This window comes from Engystomops pustulosus, chromosome 7 (genome assembly GCF_040894005.1).
Source record: "Engystomops pustulosus chromosome 7, aEngPut4.maternal, whole genome shotgun sequence".
NCBI lineage: Eukaryota > Metazoa > Chordata > Amphibia > Anura > Leptodactylidae > Engystomops > Engystomops pustulosus.
This window is the reverse complement of record NC_092417.1, coordinates 69,121,176-69,139,530: the sequence shown is the minus strand read 5'-3', so window position 1 is coordinate 69,139,530 and position 18,355 is coordinate 69,121,176. Positions and strand designations below refer to the sequence as shown.

At 44.9% G+C, this 18,355-nt stretch overlaps 1 protein-coding gene across 4 annotated transcripts in view; it reads right to left on the bottom strand.

Moving 5' to 3' along the window:
• The window catches only part of PRIMA1 (proline rich membrane anchor 1), a 70,305-nt gene that overhangs the window by 16,597 nt on the left and 35,353 nt on the right, over window positions 1-18,355 (bottom strand). For all 4 annotated transcript variants that reach the window (XM_072116297.1, XM_072116295.1, XM_072116298.1 and 1 more), the window contains exon 4: window positions 15,231-15,342. In XM_072116297.1, coding sequence (XP_071972398.1) covers window positions 15,231-15,342 — 112 coding nt within the window. The remainder of the gene's footprint in view (window positions 1-15,230; window positions 15,343-18,355) is intronic.

Genomic DNA, 18,355 nt, shown 5'->3' with positions numbered 1-18,355 from the left:
AAGACTTGTAGATTTTTACTTGTGTGGGTGGTAGAACCAAAATGTGTGTGCTTTTGCTTTTTGTAATCTAACTTTTTTTAGAGCCCCTGTGCTCTAAAGCCCCTTAGACATTGTGATCCGTGTATGACTGCGGTGTCTTCGGATTTAAACGCCCAGGATCTAAACTTATCCAATCCAGGGTGTTAGCACCAGTGCTGGAACAGCAGCTGCAACAGGACTCAATGTAAAGCATTAATCAATTTTGGTACAAAGTCCATGTTTTTGGTGCACACTGGGATGATAGATTGTGGCGGTTAATGAATGGGCGCAACTGTCTCCACATGCATGAAGGTGAAATTGAACTCCATAGATCAGCTTTTTGCAGCTCTAATTGTGCACCAAAAACAGTGTTGGGGACACTAGAAGCCCAGGCAAAATGTTGGGATTTGAAGTTTGTGCCCAAAAAAAGAAAAGGCCTGAGTGTCGGAAAAGGACAAATTTTGTGGCACAGACACTTCAAAATCAAAGTCAATGATAAATGCACCCCAGTATTTTTTAATCAAATTTTCGTTACAAATTACACAGAAAAATCGATTCGTTATGAATCCAAAGTTTACACTGATTTGTGGGATCGAAGATTCCCCCCCACGCTTTTCTAGCACACTGGGGGTCATTTACTAAGGGCCCGATTCGCGTTTTCCCGACGTGTTACCCGAATATTTCCGATTTTCCCTGAATTGCCCCGGGTTTTTGGCGCACGCGATCGGATTGTGGCGCATCGGCGCTGGCATGCACGTGATGGAAATCGGGGGGCGTGGTCGAACGAAAACCCGACGGATTTGGAAAAAGCGCCGCATTTAAAAAAAAAATTGGTGGCCATACTTACATGCACCAGGAAGAGATCAGTGAACTCCGACACAACTCGGCGGACCTCGGCGCAGCAGCGACACCTGGTGGACATCGGGCGCAGGACCTTCATGAATCGGCGGAAGACCCGAACGCTCGTCCGAGAAGCCGCCGCAGGAACGCGAATGGACCGGGTAAGTAAATTTGCCACAATGTGTTACATGAGGCAGAGAACTCTGGGAAGGAGAAAGGAACACCCCCGATGACACCTGCAGACCTGTAAGCCAATCAGCAACCGGCTGACCTATGTGATGTCACAGTCCTATAAAAACTGTCAGCCATTTGCAATCTCAGCATTTCACACTGCATGTGCTGTCTGTAGAGTCCAGCTGCTTTTACTGTACTGTGCTGTACAATTTCTGCTCCAATCCCGAGGTGTGGATTTAGGGGGATCTGTACACCCCAAATAGCAGTTATTTTTTGTTACTGAAGCCACTAGGAAGAAATCTGTTTCATATCCACACACCTGCTGTAGTGATTTCTGTTTCTCTCCCAGGGTGTCCATTCACGAGGATCTGTATACCCTAAATAGCAGTTCCTTTTCGTTACTGTAGCGAATAGGAAGAAATCTGTGTCATATTCACACAGCTGCTGTAGCAATTTCTGCTCCTCTCCCAGGGTGTGCGTTTTGGGGCATCTGTATAACGCAGATTACAATAGTTTTTGCTGCTAAAGTTGAGAGCAAGAAATAAGTGTCAAATCGGCGTAGTTTATAGAGTGATTTTCGCTCCAATTACAGCGTGTCCATTGTGGGGTATCTGTATAACGCAAATTCCAATACTTTTTTGTTGCTAAAGTTGAAAGCAAGAAATAAGTTTCAAATCCACTCGGTTTATAGAGTGATTTTCGCTCCAATTACAGGGTGTCAGTTGTGGGGTATCTGTATAACGCAAATTCCAATACTTTTTTGTTGCTAAAGTTGAGAACAAGAAATACATGTGAAATCCACATAGTTTATAGAGTGATTTTCGGTCCAATCACAGGGTGTCCGTTGTGGGGTATTTGTATAACGCAAATTCCAATACTTTTTGTTGCTACAGTTGGGAGCAAAGAATACGTGTCGAATCCACATAGTTTATAGAGTGATTTTTCGCTCCAAAATAGGGTGTCCATTGTGGGGTATCTGTATAACGCAAATTCCCATACCTTTTTGTTGCTAAAGTTGAGAGCAAGAAATACGTGTCAAATCCATGTAGCTTATAGAGTGATTTTCACTCCTATTACAGGGTGTCCATTGTGGAGTATCTGTATAACGCAAATTCCAATACTTTTTTGTTACTAAAGTTGAGAGCAAGAAATACGTGTCAAATCCACTTGGTTGATTAACACCATGTCAGACAGAAAGGTGGCAGGTGGAGCAGGCACAGGTCGCAGCACAGTAAGGGGACGTCGCAACAGGGGTGACTCTGTGAGGCCAAACTGCCGTTGTCATCTAGCGGCAGTGTGTTGTTCAAAAACCCAAAGGTTGTTGATTGGTTGACTAGGTCACCCAATTCCTCAAATATAACACCTGACAACCCCAGCCAAGAGTCAGATACAACAACTAGTTGGCAAGGCCCAGGTCATCACCTGTCCTCAACCAGCCTCTGTCCTGTTCAATTCCTTCAGTCAGAGAGCTACTAGGGGGTGTGGGCTCAGTGCCACTATGCAGCGAGGAAGAAGTGTTTGAGGACAGTCAGCAGCTGCTTGGCAGTGAAGAGGTGGGGCAGACATCCGCTGCTTCGTGCAGTAGGCAGGCTGTGCATACTAACACCATTGAGGAGAATAGCAGTGACAGGGAAACGCAAAATGACAATGGAGCAGGCAGCAAGTCGCTGCTGTGGCCGGGAGTCAGCAGGGAGGCAGAAGTGCGAGGACAGGAGCCAAATGGCCGTGGGGTACAAACTTTGCTTCGCAGGTCCAAGTAAGTAGTGGTACAGGGGCTCAGCAAGGCAGTGTCGCTAGTAGTGCAGAGTGTTGGCAGTAAAATCACCACCTTGGCGGTGTGGCAGTTTTTTTTGTTAAGACACCAGAGGAGCCCAGTGTGTGTATATGTAGAATCTGCAGGCAGAAAGTGAAGCGTGGCAAGGGAGCTAACGTTGGCACAACGCCCTGTGTCAACACATGCAGCGTCACCATCCAATGGCCTGGGAGAAACATTGAACAGATGTGGAGGTCCATCCTGCTGCCGCAGCAACAGCAGCAGCTACTACTGGCACACATGCTATTTCAGCCAGTCACGACTCCAGCACCTCTGCTGAAGGGAGCTGTTTGTCTTTGACATCATCTCCTGGTGCAGATGCTCCTGCTCCTCGCTATGCATGGCGCCAGCAGTCGTTGAAAGAGGCAACTCTATGCGTTCAGCCATCCTAAGGTGCAGAAGCTGAACGTGCTCTTGTCCAAGTTGTTGGTACTGCAGTCCCTCCCTTTCCAAGTCGTGTACACTGCACCCTTCAGAGAACTAATGGCTTGAGCTGAACAGAGGTGGAGAGTTCCAAGCCGCAATTTTTTTCCAAAAAGGCTGTGCTAGCTCTTCACAAATAGGTAGAACAGAAGGTGGGCCAGTCCTTGAGCTTATCTTTTTCTTCCAAGGTGCACGGCAGCACGGAGGTGTGGAGCTGTAACCAAGTTCAGGGCCAGTACATGTCCTTTACGGCCCACTGGGTGAATGTGCTTCCTGCCCAGCCACACCAACAACTTGAACAAGAGACGCCGCTTTCTCCTCAACATTGTCAAACTGCTGCTTCTGCATAGTGTCCACCGCCTCCTTCTCCACCACCACCTAGCCTCCACAAGTCTAAGTGCTGCTCCATCATACCACACCATCCTCCAGTGTCAGAACGGCCTTCCCCAACATAGTGTGATATGCAATGTTTCCACCTGTTGGAATTCCAGCCTAAATATGTTAGACTGCCTATATGAACAGAGAAAAGCCATGAATGATTTTTGATGATGCAAGCGGACTGGAGTACTCCCCTGTGTAACTGTAGTTTGCTCAGGTCCTTTGAAGAGGCCCCGTCATAACGTCATTCCACTGCTTCATGTACTGGAACTCATGCTGCAAAATCTGTCTGGTCAGGGCACTGGAGAAGTGAAGACTACATCTCATGGCCACATGAGTCTAGTGGGGGCAGAACTGGAGGAGGATGAGGACATTGGAGCACAAGTGAAATCAGTGTTTTTTCCATTCCGGTGACAAGAGAGGAGGAGCAGGAGCATCAGGAGGAGGTAGAAGATGAGGCAGATGACCAGAAGCACCGTGGCAGTATACAGTGGAGATGGAGGCCGGGAGTCCCTCAGAGCCACTTGCACAGATGGCCCACAACATGCTGCTTTGCCTAACTAGTGACAGCCGAATAGTCAACATCCGGCATTAGGATGAGTTTTGGCTCTCCACCCTCTTGGACACTCGCTACTGGTCAAAAATGGGTGACTTTTTTCAAGCTGCTGAGAGGGAGTAACAACTGGCATACTATAGAAAAATACTGAAAGGACAGTTGCCCGCTGCCTTTGTGCGCCATTGGCCATCCTCTGTCAGGTCTGACCGAGGGCTGTGGTCGCTCACTTACAACTGCCACGGCTGCTGAGGGGAGATGGGGGGGGGGGGGTAGGAGCAGTAGCAGCTCCATCAGCAGCAGCTTAAGTCTGGAGTCATAATGAGCAACTTCCTTCACCCGTCTAGTGAGGAGGGAAGCCGCCACCAGCAGCAGCAGCAGACATGGAACAGACCCTGCACCAGCAGGTGGTGCCCTACCTGGACTGCTCTTTACCACCCCAGGTAGAGGATCCCCTGGACTACTGGGCAGCCAAACTTGATGCGTGGCCACAACTTGCGGAGTTTGCAGTAGAGGAGCTGTCCTGCCCAGCCAGTGGTGTGGTATCAGAGCGGGTGTTCAGTGCGGCGGGGGCCATCGTTACCTCAAGGAGAACCCGCTTGTCCACCTGTAATGTTGAGAGACTGACCTTTCTGAAGATGAATCAGGCTTGGATCGGCCAGGATTTCAACACACCAATGCCTCATGCATCAGATTAGATCAGCCATGACGCCTCCCCCAAACATTGAGAAATTAATCTGGATTCTAACTATCTGCCTTAGCCACTATTCTGATGCTGCCACCTGCCTGATGCCCAAAATCTGCTGCAAGTTGCTCCATCTGCATCCTACCATCTTTACCAGGGACTGGAATTGTCCAGCATCTGCATAATATGTCATTGGGCCACTCTATGGGCTCCTGCTGCTGCTGCCTCCAACTCCACACTCTAACATTGTGCCACTCTGTGGGCTCCTGCTGCTGCTGCCACCATCTCCACACTCATCATTGTGCCACTCTGTGGCTTACCAGGTTGCCGCCACCTCCACACTGTATCATTGTGCCACTCTGTGGCCTAACAGGTTGCTGCCACCACCACACTTTGTCATTGTGACACTCTGTGGGCTCCTGCTGCTGCTGCCACCTCCACAATCTATCATTGTGCCACTCTGTGGCTTACCAGGTTGCCACCCCCTCCACACTCTAATGTTGTGCTACTCTCTGGATTCCTGCTGCTGCTGTTGCCAGCACCTCCACACTCTATCATTGTCCCGCACTGTGGCTTACCAGGTTGCCGCCACCTCCACACTCTATCATTGCGACACTCTTTGGGCCCCTGCTGCCCATGTTGCTGCCACATGTGGGCTCCTGCTGCTTCTGCTGATTCAACTTCCACACTCTATCATTCTGCCACTCTGTGGCTTACCATGTTGCCGCCACCTCCACACTGTCATTCTGCCACTCTGTGGCCTACCAGGTTGCTGCCACCTCCACACTGTCTTTGTGCCACTCTGTGGCCTCCTGCTGCTGCTGCCGCTGCCAGCTCCACGCTCTGTTATTGTGCCACTCCGTGGCCTACCATGTTTCCGCCACCTCCATAATTTGTCATTGTGCCACTCTGTGGCCTATGTATTCTGCTGCCAACTGACTGCTGTCTCCCTGGAACACCCTTTGATTTCCATAATGCTGTTTTCACCCTCCACCGCTCTATGACGTTGCCGCTATGTTTAGTTTTCCCCCTCAGAAGTAATGAAAAGCCTGATATCATGCAAATATCCCATTTACTGGTCATCTCTGTTTTGGATCCACTCCTGTTTGTTTTTGGCTTTAGCAATACTGATGATGGATTATTGACCGGTTGAAAGTGGACACTGACGGATGAAATGAAGGGCAAAATGATCAGTGATGTCAATGCAAAATTACTGCCGACACTCTCTGCACAGTTTTTGGGGGCTTTTTACATGTATCCACGCTCTATGGAATCATTTGATGTCAGTGTAAAAAGAGTGCACTCTTTGATGTTATAGTGGGATCTTGGCCCTCAGCTCAGTCCTTTCGAGCTGGCACAGATGTTACCTTGTCAGGCTGCGTTCCCACTTCACTTATTTGGTGAAGTTGGCCTCTGTAAGTGCCCATGGAATTGAAGAGTGAAGCGACCAGCGGCTGTCACGTGCGTGTCCTACTAAAACATAGCATTGTTTGAAGACCAAACCATGCACCCTATGCATATTGAAGAATGCCACAATGTTCTACAACACGCTAAGGACTCGAATCAGAATTTCGAATCAAATTTTTTCAAAAATTTGGCGAATTGGGTTGAACCGAATTTCAACAAATTCACCCATCTCTAATTATGATACTTCTATGCAATGGAATGCTGTGTGCTGTCAATGTGCTAAGTTGATCATGGTTCAGGGTTTATTTACACTTTTATTTAGCTTCTGAACATTCTACTAGTATTTGACATATAGAAAAGAGAGATCAGACAGAGTAGAGATGAGAGATGATGAGATCCATGAGATGGATATAAAACACAACAACACTCTCAGCTCTGCTCCCTCACCCAATCAATAAAACACACAGTCAACTCTGCTATAAAGACCTAATCTGTCTGTAGCTGGTAGAGCAAGTCTCTGCACACTTCTGCTTGCTGGCAAGAAGTGCCTGTGTCTCAGCTGGTCTGGTAAAGCATGGGGGGGGAGGCAGGAGGCAGACAGTACTGCAACAGAGACAAGAGATGCTATTCATAATAAGAATCCGACCATAGTGAGAAGACTTATGGTCGTGTCCAGGGACAACCAAAATTGTAGACACCAGGACTGTATTTTTGTTAATAACAGTGAATTAGAGAATGCGTTATTTTGTTATTCTAAGTATATTTAAGAATCTTGTCTTCATAGGAATGCCCCTTTAAGGCTCCAGGTTTGCATCTACCATCCCAATGAGCATAAGTGCCTCTCTCCTTAGAGACTCTTGGTTCTCCCACCCTCATCAAGATTTATTATTCATGTTGAAGCGAAGTTCTGGTCTTCTGCCATCTGCCTTCTCATCAATCACAATAAACCCAGTGTGCCGTCACTGCAATGTTTTCCCCATCTCCTCACATGAATTCCCAGCGCTGTAATAAACGTGAGGATTCTGTGCATTCAGCCATGAAGTGCGGGAAGCCTGTCACACAATCCCATATGACTATTCATAAACCCTTTCAGGGTTGGACAGATTCTCGCTGCCTACTATTAACAGAGATGGACAAAAAGTGGACTGGGAGTGGTGGTGAAAATATGAAAAGTTAATTAGCAAAGAGCATGGCTACTATCTTTATATTGTATTGGTATTATATTGTATTGGTATCAACTACACCAGAATTGTCTACTCCTCAAGAAGAAGAATCCTATTTGGCTTATAGTAATGTTGCACAGGGTAAAACAAGACTTGTAACTAAAGCACAATCATTACATGCAGATTTAACATTCTACAATCTGTGCTGTATTGACTTTGGAGATCCATTTCACCATACCTTCAAGTGAATTAATGGTAGAATGACTGTTAAGAAATGCATTTCCATTCCAGGATTGTAGCTGGATTTGGAGCAGTCTGGTGCACTGGTGTGTGACATATTTTCACATGGGCACAGTACCTCCCCTCTGTCCTGAGTAACAACGTAAAATTCAAATGGCCTGATATACCAGTGACTCTTAGCATATGTAGTAAATAGCTAAAAACAGTCACCCAAAAGTGACTTATAACACTCATAGGGTAGGGGCTCTGTACAGCAGTGTACCAGAGTACTCCAGGTCTATCTACAATCCTGGAATATTAATGCATTTGTCAAAGTCGTGCTGCTATTTAAAATCAGACAAATGTATGGATACACAGATCTCCATGTTGGGGTGTAACAACAGCATCAGGGCCCACACTGCAGAGGGACCGAATGTACGGCGGCATTTATTAAGGCCGTTCTTCCGTCCCTCTCTATCTTCCCATCCCACCTCCTCTTGCACACCTCATCTTTGGGCTGCTACTAGCTTCTACTTTGTGACAGAGAGACAGACAGGGAGTGTGAGTGACAGAGGGACAGACAGGCAGTGTGAGTGACTGACAGGGAGTGTGAGTGACAGACAGGGAGAGTGAGTGACAGGGAGACAGACTGGGACAGTGTGGTGACAGAGAAACAGGAAGAGTGAGTAATAGGGAGACAGACAGGGAGTGTGAGTGAGACACAGAGAGACAGCCAGTGAGTGAGAAACAGGCAGGGAGAGTGAGTAAGTGACAGACAGGGAGAGAAAGATACATAGATAGATATATAATATTTTTTTGTTAACCAATTCTATTTTGTTATAGCTAAGAGCAGTTATTTACTATCCCGGGCAACGCCCGTATCTACAGCTAGTACATTTTTTATATATATACACTATTTATACACTCACCGGCCACTTTATTAGGTACACCATGCTAGTAACGGGTTGGACCCCCTTTTGCCTTCAGAACTGCCTCAGTTCTTCATGGCATAGATTCAACAAGGTGCTGGAAGCATTCCTCAGAGATTTTGGTCCATATTGACATGATGGAATCACACAGTTGCCGCAGATATGTCGGCTGCACATCCATGATGCGAATCTCCCGTTCCACCACATCCCAAAGATGTTCTATTGGATTGAGATCTGGTGACTCTGGAGGCCATTTGAGTACAGTGAACTCATTGTCATGTAAAAGAAACCAGTCTGAGATGATTCCAGCTTTATGACATGGTGAAAGCAGCCATCAGATGTTGGGTACATTGTGCTCATAAAGGGATGGACATGGTCAGCAACAATACTCAGGTAGGCTGTGGGGTTGCAACGATGCTCAATTGGTACCAAAGGGCCCAAAGAGTGCCAAGAAAATATTCCCCACACCATGACACCACCACCACCAGCCTGAACCGTTGATACAAGTCAGGATGGATCCATGCTTTCATGTTGTTGACGGCAAATTCTGACCCTACCATCCGAATGTTGCAGCAGAAATCGAGACTCATCAGACCAGGCAACGTTTTTTCCAATCTTCTACTGTCCAATTTCGATGAGCTTGTGCAAATTGTAGCCTCAGTTTCCTGCTCTTAGCTGAAACGAGTGGCACCCGGTGTGGTCTTCGGCTGCTGTAGCCCATCTGCCTCAAAGTTCGACGTACTATGCGTTCAGAGATGCTCTTCTGCCTACCTTGGTTGTAACGGGTGGCGATTTGAGTCACTGTTGCCTTTCTATCAGCTCGAACCAGTCTGCCCATTCTCCCCTGACCTCTGGCATCAACAAGGCATTTCCGCCCACAGAACTGCCGCTCACTGGATGTTTTTTCTTTTTCGGACCATTCTCTGAAAACCCTAGAGATGGTTGTGCGTGAAAATCCCAGTAGATCAGCAGTTTCTGAAATACTCAGACCAGCCCTTCTGGCACCAACAACCATGCCACGTTCAAAGGCACTCAAATCACCTTTCTTCCCCATACTGATGCTCGGTTTGAACTGCAGGAGATTGTCTTGACCATGTCTACATGCCTAAATGCACTGAGTTGCCGCCATATGATTGGCTGATTAGAAATTAAGTGTTAACGAGCAGTTGGACAGGTGTACCTAATAAAGTGGCCAGTGAGTGTATATATATGTATACATGTATCTATCTTTATATGTGTATTTGGGAATATACTGTATGTGTGTTTATGTATATGCTGTATGAGCAGATATTTGCTTTGTGTATTCTGTACGTGTTAGTGTATAAATTTATATCTGCGCACATATATGTGTGTGTATGAGTTAATACCTGTATGCTGTATGTACATGTGTAAGAATAAATAACTCTGTGCTTGTATATAAGTTCATAAATGTGTGTATATGTGAGAATACTAATGTGTGTTTACAGATATGTATACATATTGTTTAGGGGCAGGGGGGACATGAATGTAAGTTTGTTTGTAAGTGGGCTAAATTATACCGCATCAGAAACTGCTGCAGTCCACTCCTTTGGTACATAATGGTCTAGAAATTTTAAAGATCTGGCAAAAATAGTGTGATGTTAACAAAAGTTTACCTAATAGCTTTGAAATGATCTATGTTATGGTTCATAGTATTACTGCCATTCCCTATTCTATTAGGGTAAACCCCTTTTAAGGTTTGCAAACTTTACTACAATAGTTTAGAATAGTGCATATGATCTTCATATTCCATAATAATCTCAGAAGTAAGAATCTGCCACAGAGAGCTTAGTGAATTGCACTGTCAGTGCATTGTCTTATATTTGGGTATTTGGGACCATATATAGGAACAGAGGACTCTTGAACAATGCTATCATAGGACATGGCACAACTCTTACAATGTGGATTTTTTTGGATCTGTGCTTAGTTTTCTTCCATCTCTTTCTGCTGCACTGTATACAGCATGAACCTCACTACAGAAAGGAGACATCACGCAGTGCAGCAAGGAGATGGGTGACCCTGCTATTAATACACAGTGACGCTCCAGATGGGAACATTACAAGGTTTCTTTATTTAGTTGCTGTGATAAATCCAGGAAAGTGACAGCAGCTGAGACACAGAATCCAGGCTCAGATCAATGAGATCTGACCAGCAGATAACAGCAAGCAGATCTCTACAATAACATGTGAGATACATTGATGCCTCCCACAGCCGACCAATCACCACTAATAAAACCAACTCCCAAGAACAGTGTACACCGGCAGTAGTCCTGTAATAGAAACTGCATGTTGGGGGTTGCTGTTTTCTATGGTAAATTATTAATAAATGATTTGGGACATGTGGAGGTTGTAATCCTCTTTATAGAGTATAATAGATTAACATTCTGCTCATGTCCAGTGGTCAGAACATGTAATGCTGCATACAATATATACACTAGACACAATATAAAAGCTGTTTTTACTGAGTACAGGCAGTCCCCATGTTATGTACGAGATAGGTTCTGCAAGTTTGTTCTTAAGTTGAATTTGTATGTAAGTTGGAAATGTATACTTTATCATTGTAACCCCAGTCAAAATATTTTTGGTCTCTGGGACAATTGGATTTTAAAAATGTTGGGCTGTCATAAGAACCAGGATTAACAAGAAAAGGATAAAGTACAGTAAATTACCAAAATCCAGAGGTCCGTTTGTAACTAGGGATCATCTGTAAGTCAGATGTTCTGCATATGAATATAATGCTCTATTGGAAAATGGGCAACTAAACTCACATCAATCAAACTAGAGTGTCATTGAAGAAATTCTTTTTTTTCCCATTTTGTATGAAATGGGTCTTATGTTTGGTTTACACTTGCATCTTGTATGGCAGAATTGGTCATGTCCTGAAGTTGGGTTTAATGTTCTAAGTGTAAGGCCCGTTCCCCACTTGCGAGTGTGATGCGATGAACTCGCATCACACTCGCAACGCAAGCTGCCGGGAACGCACGGCCTGAACGCTGCACCGCGGGAGTGAACTCAGCATGTCAGTTCACTCCCGCGGTGCAGCGTTCGGGCCGTGCGTTCCCGACAGCTTGCGTTGCGAGTGTGATGCGAGTTCATCGCATCACACTCGCAAGTGGGGAAGGGGCCTAAAGTGTAAGAGGACTGTATTATGGTAATTTCTAGTTCGTGGATGTTGTTAGTATGTATAGATCATAAAAAAATAACCAGCCATATCCAGTGGTTACACCAGATTAGGAGGTATAATACTTCAGGTCATGATGGAAGAATTAGTGTTTTATATGTAACATAATAGTACATGTTGGGAATTGCAGTAGTGTTTTATTCATAGACTTGTTATGTTATATATTGTGTTGATTTTTGTATTTAGTTGCTAGTTCTGATTTATAAATGTTACACACCAAACACTTAATATCATCAATCCTCAGCAGATTCGGTGCAGAAATTCTGTCAGAGTAATAGAGATCAGCAGTCCCCTCATTAGTTACCCCTTACTGTATAATTACGGGAAAAGCTGTGGAGCAGGGGCTACAGCAAAGCAATTAATTCAGCCAGCAGTGCAACAATCAGCGCAGCCACATGACGCTCCCCCACCGCTGAGAGCACATAACCTTCCCAATTTGTTAATTTGTAAAAGTCTGTGTGGTAATTGCAGATACATGAGGGTTATTTGCTTTTCAGAACACATTTCTTTTGGGGGGTTCGGGTTAAAGGATTTTTTTTTCAACAAATTTACAAAAATTCATCAGGATATTTAACATGGGAACTGACATGACAGGGATGGTTCTACATGTTTTGAATTCCTGTAATATGACATGACATTATGGACACATGCGTGATTCATGTCTGCATGCTATCCATGACTGTCATAGCTTGATCATCATTTCCTATGTGTTTTTCCTCATTTTTTCTTTCCCACTGAACCATTATCTGTGTTTTAAAAATCACAGCATGTGCTATTTTTGTCTCACACACGGACCACAGACTTCTGTAGAAGTCAATGGGGCACATTTACTTACCCGGCCCATTCGCGATCCAGCGGCGCGTTCTCTGCACAGGATTCGGGTCCGGCTGGGATTTAAGATGGTAGTTCCTCCGCCGTCCACCAGGTGGCGCTGCAGCGCCGAAAATAATCTTAACGCCCCGGAATGCACCATCCCATAGAAGGTGAAGGTGAGCGCTCCCCAAGCGACACATTTTCGGTTTTTAAATGCGGCGGTTTTTCCGAATACGTCGGGTTTTCGTTCGGCCACGCCCCCCCCGATTTCTGTCGCGCGCATGCCGGCCCCGATGCGCCACAATCCGATCGCGTGCGCCAAAAACCCGGGGCAATTCATGTACAAGCGGCGCAAATCGGAAATATTCGGGTAACACGTCGGGAAAACGCGAATCGGGCCCTTAGTAAATGACCCCCAATGGGTCTGTGAAAAAACACATCCATTTTCAGATTACAATGAAGAAGCAGTTAATTTTAGCCAATCATCTATTTTTTTTTCCAAACATGAGAAAAAAAACAATGAATGATTTTTTTAAAAAAGTAAATCATATCCACAATTCTGTGCTTGTACATCAATGCCGGTTAGCCCTTGTGTTCTATGACTAACCCACAGCCATTATTCAATGTGTGTCCCTTGCCTAGAATGAGAATATATAAAGCAACAGACAATGCCTCACCAGTTCTTTTCTGGAACACTGTAAAATACTTGAAGGCAATGGCTGCTATTCTTAAAGGAAGACCTATTGTCCGACAATCATGCACTGTGCCGCGATTCACAGAGATTGTGTGCCCGATATCCTGCACGTATCGCTTCCTCAATCAGTTTCCGCCGAAGTTCACCATTTTCGTCCCGGTGTATGTAAGTGCATTGTCTTGCGACAGAATCTTAATCCTGTGCTCAGTCCGGATCAGTCGGATCGTCCGACGGCACGCCCCCCAATTCCTGACGCTTGAAAGCAGCGCAGCTGCGCGACAATCTGGTCGCGTGCGACACATTCCCAGCGCAAACCCCTGTTAAATACCTGCGCAAATCCCGAAACCGGCAAACAGACTGACGAAAATGCGATCCGTGACCCTTAGTAAATAAGTCCCATTGTCTCATAAGAAGCATACTAAATTGATACATAGTACATGGACCCTCTACAAAGTTGTTTTCCACCCCCCCCCCCCCACTCCCATTTCAATTTTGATTAAATCGATTACATAAAATCTCACAAATATTAAAAAGAAGATTGCTAACCTATGCCATTACAAACTGATGCAGCCCGTCCCATTCACACTTCCATGGGCTCACTTGGGTGGAGAAAGGAAGGGGAGTGAGCACTCCTCTCCCCTCTCCATTGAAAGCATCTAGCTCGGTCACAGTGCAGTGAGACAAAGGGGCACATTTACTTACCCGGTCCAGTCGCTATCCAACGGCGGGTTCTCTGACGCTGATTCGGGTTCTGCTGGGATTCACTAAGGTCCGTGCGCCGATATTCACCAGGTTTCGCTGCTGCGCCGAGGTCCGCCGAAGTTCACCTGCTTTTTTCTGGTGTATGTGAGTGCTTGATCTTGTGACACAAATGGCTTTTTAAATTCCGCGGTTTTTCCGAATCCTTCGGGTTGTCCGGTGGCCATGCCCTCCAATTTCTGTCGTGCGATAGTCGGCCCGATTGCGCCAAAAATCGATCGCGTGCGCCACAATCCCGTGAAATACAGCGTAAAGCGGAAATATTCGGGAAAAACCCGACGGATTCGCGGCTGCGGACCCTTAGTAAATGGGCCCCAAAGTGTGCTCAACACACGTGCATGGATGCCATAGACATCTATTAGGGCCTTGATCTGGCCACAATCTGTGCAGCCAAAAGGCGCCGTGTGAATGGGGACTTAGACTACATTTACAAAGCACATAGTTTACTACAGGCTGAAAACAAAGGATTATTTGTCCACCGTACGTGTCCAGTTTTTCTCCGGTTTCTCCCCTGTATGTACAAAGATATTTACTGACCGTATAAAATAAGGAAGGCTGTCAAATGATGTAATTGGTTCTGTAACTTGATTCTGTGTTACTTAAGAAACAATCCGCAAATACAGTTTTGTATATTTTTCACTGGTTTTTCACAGCTCTGCAGATTTCTATGGGAAGGTACGGGCTGGAATAGGAGATTCTTCAATAAAACAGATACAGATCTGTGAAAAATATGGCAGTGTGCTTGTCTTGACTGGATCCTGTTGTGAACACAGGTCCAGGTGGAGAATGGAGGGGGAGTGAGGGCTGCTCACCCCTCCCATCTCCAAGCGACCACGACATGGTTGCGGTGCAGTAAGACACCTTTTGCTCACCGCACTGTGAACAGGTTCCATAGACCTCAACTGGGCCAATTCGCGGCCAAATCATGGCCCCCACTTCTGGTCATCTTTAATAACACTTCTTTATGGTAGTTATGATTCAGTCTCTATTAGATGTTTTCAGACACAACCAATTGTCTGTCTATCCTGTAGTTCTGTTGCCCGGCTATAGGCTTAGCATTCTGGGAAATTCAGCTTTAAAGCAGTGGGAAACCCACATGTTGTAATCTACTATTGTAGGCTATCCTTCTTTGAGGCAGATGTGATCAGATTATTTGTGTCTTACCTTTTTATTGCTTTGTAGCACATAATAACCACTATGAAGAGGACAACGGCTGCCAAAATGATGAGCAAGAAATGCCACCAGGTCTCTTCCACGCAGCATTGTGGAATTTTAACTGAAAAAGACAAAATACACTGATCAGTAGGGGAAAATCTATATATATTTTTTAATTATGACAAAAGTTCCCAAGTTGTTGCTCTCAAACCATGTAAAGAATTATAGTTATACAACAGTTGGAGAGACCAATCTAAAACCATTGGTAAAACAGGAATAAAATCTAAAATAACACAACTGCAGAATCACATTACACATGCTTTCCCATTGGAAGATTCCCATAGGAACTATAAACACAAAATGGCAATAAACTTTTAATAAAGACTACATGAAAAAAGTATAAAAAAGTAAGTTAGCGGCATCCTTATGTAAAGTATTAGAAAGTTCAAATTCAAATTCCTTGGCTCTTTCCATTTAAAATATTCTTTTAATGAAGCATAACAACATTTTTAAAGAAATTTCTGTTATTTTAGTGTATAAAATGTTATTGTAATTGTTTGTTTTGTGTTTTACTATAATTGTTTTGTAGAAGTTACCATATATTTCATATAAAAAAGAGAAAGTAATAGATAATAATTTATCTAATTGATCTAATAATCACATTACTTACATTTAACACATATAAACATAATAACAGTACTTTAAAAGGACCTATTGACATAAAAACAAATAAAAACAATATACAACTATGTGCACCTTTTAGCTACAACATGCGCTACACTTGACCCTCCAAAATAGCTCAATGGGGACATTTACTTACCCGGTCTTGTCGCGATCCCCGTCCCGGACTGTCCGATGAGGATAAAGTCACCAAGATCGTGCACCCGATATCCTGCATGTGTTGCAGGATATATATGTGTGTGAAGAACACATTGCAGATGTTTCCATACATCTGCAATGTGTTCTTCACACATATATATCGTTCTTCACATGCTATTTTGTTTGCACCGTTCCGTGCGTATCTCCCAACAAGTAAGCAGATGTGCCGAACATCTGTAATCTATTCTTCACTGTGTTTTTCACTTAAATGATCCTGTGTTCACTGTGTTCACTGTTTTTATTCTATTCTTCACTGTGTTTTTTTAATTAAATGCTCGATCTCGGGCAGGGGAAATACTCGTCAGAGCAAATACTCGCTCATCTCTATTCATGACTTTTATTCATGTCACCTAGCAACCCATCCGTTTAAAATGCATTGCAATTGCAATGCTTGTGAGTGCAATGCGTTTTTGATGTGTCTCCATAGACTTGAATGGGGTGGGAAAAACGCGGGGAAAAAACACAAATGAGGAAAGGCCCATTGGAAACAATGGGACAGAGTACAATGCAAGTTCTGCGCGTCAAAAGCACGCGAAGAACTCACGCATGAAAAACGCTAGTGTGGAAGAGGCCTAACTCTAAACATTGCTGATCCCAATGAGAAGCTAATCACGTTTACTTGCCAGCAACAATATCTGTCTGACCTACACTTAAAAGGGTTTTCCCATGAAAGAAAATGTTCAAATTTTAATCCCCTAGTGATGTTTATGCAATAAAGGTAATAAATAAAATTTAACCCCTTACTTTACAATTTTAGGCTGCATTCACACACATGTATGGGGGACATATATACGGCCGACGTATATGCGGCTAATATACACTCACCGGCCACTTTATTAGGTACACCTGTCCAACTGCTCATTAACACTTAATTTCTAATCAGCCAATCACATGGCGGCAACTCAGTGCATTTAGGCATGTAGACATAGTCAAGACAATCTCCTGCAGTTCAAACCGAGCATCAGTATGGGGAAGAAAGGTGATTTGAGTGCCTTTGAACGTGGCATGGTTGTTGGTGCCAGAAGGGCTGATCTGAGTATTTCAGAAACTGCTGATCTACTGGGATTTTCACGCACAGCCATCTCTAGGGTTTACAGAGAATGGTCCGAAAAAGAAAAAACATCCAGTGAGCGGCAGTTCTGTGGGCAGAAATGCCTTGTTGATGCCAGAGGTCAGAGGAGAATGGGCAGACTGGTTCGAGCTGATAGAAAGGCAACAGTGACTCAAATCGCCACCCGTTACAACCAAGGTAGGCAGAAGAGCATCTCTGAACGCATAGTACGTCGAACTTTGAGGCAGATGGGCTACAGCAGCCGAAGACCACACCGGGTGCCACTCGTTTCAGCTAAGAGCAGGAAACTGAGGCTACAATTTGCACAAGCTCATCGAAATTGGACAGTAGAAGATTGGAAAAACATTGCCTGGTCTGATGAGTCTCGATTTCTGCTGCAACCTACGGATGGTAGGGTCAGAATTTGGCGTCAACAACATGAAAGCATGGATCCATCCTGCCTTGTATCAACGGTTCAGGCTGGTGGTGGTGGTGTCATGGTGTGGGGAATATTTTCTTGGCACTCTTTGGGCCCCTTGGTACCAATTGAGCATCGTTGCAACGCCACAGACTACCTGAGTATTGTTGCTGACCATGTCCATCCCTTTATGACCACAATGTACCCAACATCTGATGGCTACTTTCAGCAGGATAATGCGCCATGTCATAAAGATGGAATCATCTCAGACTGGTTTCTTGAACATGACAATGAGTTCACTGTACTCAAATGGCCTCCACAGTCACCAGATCTCAATCCAATAGAGCATCTTTGGGATGTGGTGGAACGGGAGATTCGCATCATGGATGTGCAGCCAACAAATCTGTGGCAACTGTGTGATGCCATCATGTCAATATGGACCAAAATCTCTGAGGAATGCTTCCAGCACCTTGTTGAATCTATGCCACGAAGAATTGAGGCAGTTCTGAAGGCAAAAGGGGGTCCAACCCGTTACTAGCATGGTGTACCTAATAAAGTGGCTGGTGAGTGTACGTCCCCCATACACTTCTATGGGCTCACGGCGCCCTACGGGAACGGTACGGTGCAGCACACATGCTACACTGTGCTACGGTGTGGCGGCCACACGGCAGTGTGCATGCAGCCTCACTCAGTTTTATTGCTGTTTTAGCTCCTATCACTCAGTGATGGCCAGTGTAAGATTCCAGGGTTTGAGGGCGGACTATCTAAATGATACATTATGATCCA